At 36.0% G+C, this 1,454-nt stretch overlaps 1 protein-coding gene across 1 annotated transcript; it reads left to right on the plus strand.

The window, feature by feature from the left end:
- On the plus strand, nucleotides 1-965 carry LOC120153729 (phenylcoumaran benzylic ether reductase TP7-like). The gene is made up of 3 exons (XM_039165632.1): nucleotides 1-355; nucleotides 444-578; nucleotides 745-965. The coding sequence occupies exons 1-3, from the start codon at nucleotides 173-175 to the stop codon at nucleotides 808-810; spliced, it is 384 nt and encodes a 127-aa protein (XP_039021563.1). The 5' UTR covers nucleotides 1-172; the 3' UTR covers nucleotides 811-965.
- Nucleotides 966-1,454: the final 489 nt, after the last annotated feature.

Consider the following 1,454-nt stretch of genomic DNA (forward strand, 5'->3'; position numbering starts at 1 on the left):
TGGTTGCATGGACCTGACCTATAGGTAGGACACTAAATTCTCACCGACAAGGCTCCTCTCATTTGAACTGTAAATAGTGAATCAGTTGCCTGTCAAATTTCATTACAACAAACAAACCGTTTCCCATTTATACCAACATTGTTCTCGTTCCAGTTGCAGAAGAAACTCATCAATGGCTGAGAAGAGAAAGATTTTGGTGATTGGAGGAAACGGCTACATCGGAAAGTTCATCGTCGAAGCAAGTGCGAAAGAGGGCCACCCCACTTTCGCTTTAGTCAGAGAGACCACCCTCTCCGACCCCGTTAAGGGAAGGATCATCGACAACTTCAAGAACTTAGGGGTCCAGTGGTTGATCGTAAGTAGTCTTTGATTTAGATCTTCATGCACATTTTTCATGGCTGTGAAAACTTTGTTTATTATGATTCTGTGGGCATTTAATGCAGGGAGATCTTTACGATCATGAGAGTTTGGCGAAGGCAATAAAGCAAGTCGATGTGGTGATTTCGGCGGTGGGTCAAATGCAGATAGAAGATCAAGTTAAGATCATTGCTGCCATTAAAGAAGCTGGGAATGTCAAGGTTTGTGTTTCTTTGTTTCATTTCACACAATTTGCTTTTTTACTGATATGAGACACATTTTGGCAATAGTGGACCAAAGAGATTTGCAGGAACTTAGCTGGTTGCTAGCATTTTCTCAATTTCTTCATTATATTCTAATTGATTTTTTTATTTTAAATTTGATCAGAGATTCTCTCCGTCCGAATTTGGAACGGACGTGGATCTGAATACCGCGATCGGGCCGGTGAAATAGGCATTCGGAATCAAGGCTAAAATCCGTCGTGCTATTGCGGCTGAAGGGATCCATACACTTATGTGCCTGCTAACTGCTTTGCAGGCTTATTTCATATATATATATATATACTCTGAAATATGAGTTTTCTTCGATTAATTACTTAATTTACGAGACTATGCTTATACTAAAATTTTATTTATACCAATTTAATTTAAAAAATTTATGTTGTTAACATTGTGTGTCCACCTGAAAAATATTTATAGATTCTTCACCGCTTAAAAAAGAAGTAAATTAATCATCAACTTAGAAAGTGATATTATTATTATGAGAAAGTTTAATTGAAAATGAAATTGGGGTGGGGGAGTACGCGTTACTTAACTTTGAATGAATATGAAATTAGGGTTTAAGTAAAGCGATATTCGTAAGAAGATGATGGGTTTCTCTGGAATGAATCTGCTGATTTTCAAGAAGAGTACTAAGAAAAAGGACGAAATTGCAGGTAGTTTAACCGTTATTTTTACACTAATACGGATATGTTCATCGCGCTTGTATCAAAACGACTATGAATGATATATACCACGTGATTACTTTTGATACATAATATGTATCATATTATTATTTTTAACATATTTTATATATCACATCATCATTTTTCTACACAT

This window comes from Hibiscus syriacus, unplaced genomic scaffold, assembly GCF_006381635.1.
Source record: "Hibiscus syriacus cultivar Baekdansim isolate YM2019G1 unplaced genomic scaffold, ASM638163v2 tig00002840_pilon, whole genome shotgun sequence".
Lineage (NCBI taxonomy): Eukaryota > Viridiplantae > Streptophyta > Magnoliopsida > Malvales > Malvaceae > Hibiscus > Hibiscus syriacus.

What these genes read in the sequence shown, in the direction of transcription:
- LOC120153729 (XM_039165632.1), top strand. Translation starts at nt 173, where the DNA reads ATGGCTGAGAAGAGAAAGATTTTGGTGATTGGAGGAAACGGCTACATC. An exon ending in TAGGGGTCCAGTGGTTGATC is followed by an intron (nt 356 to 443) that starts GTAAGTAGTCTT and finishes CATTTAATGCAG; the next exon opens with GGAGATCTTTACGATCATGA. An exon ending in AAGAAGCTGGGAATGTCAAG is followed by an intron (nt 579 to 744) that starts GTTTGTGTTTCT and finishes AAATTTGATCAG; the next exon opens with AGATTCTCTCCGTCCGAATT.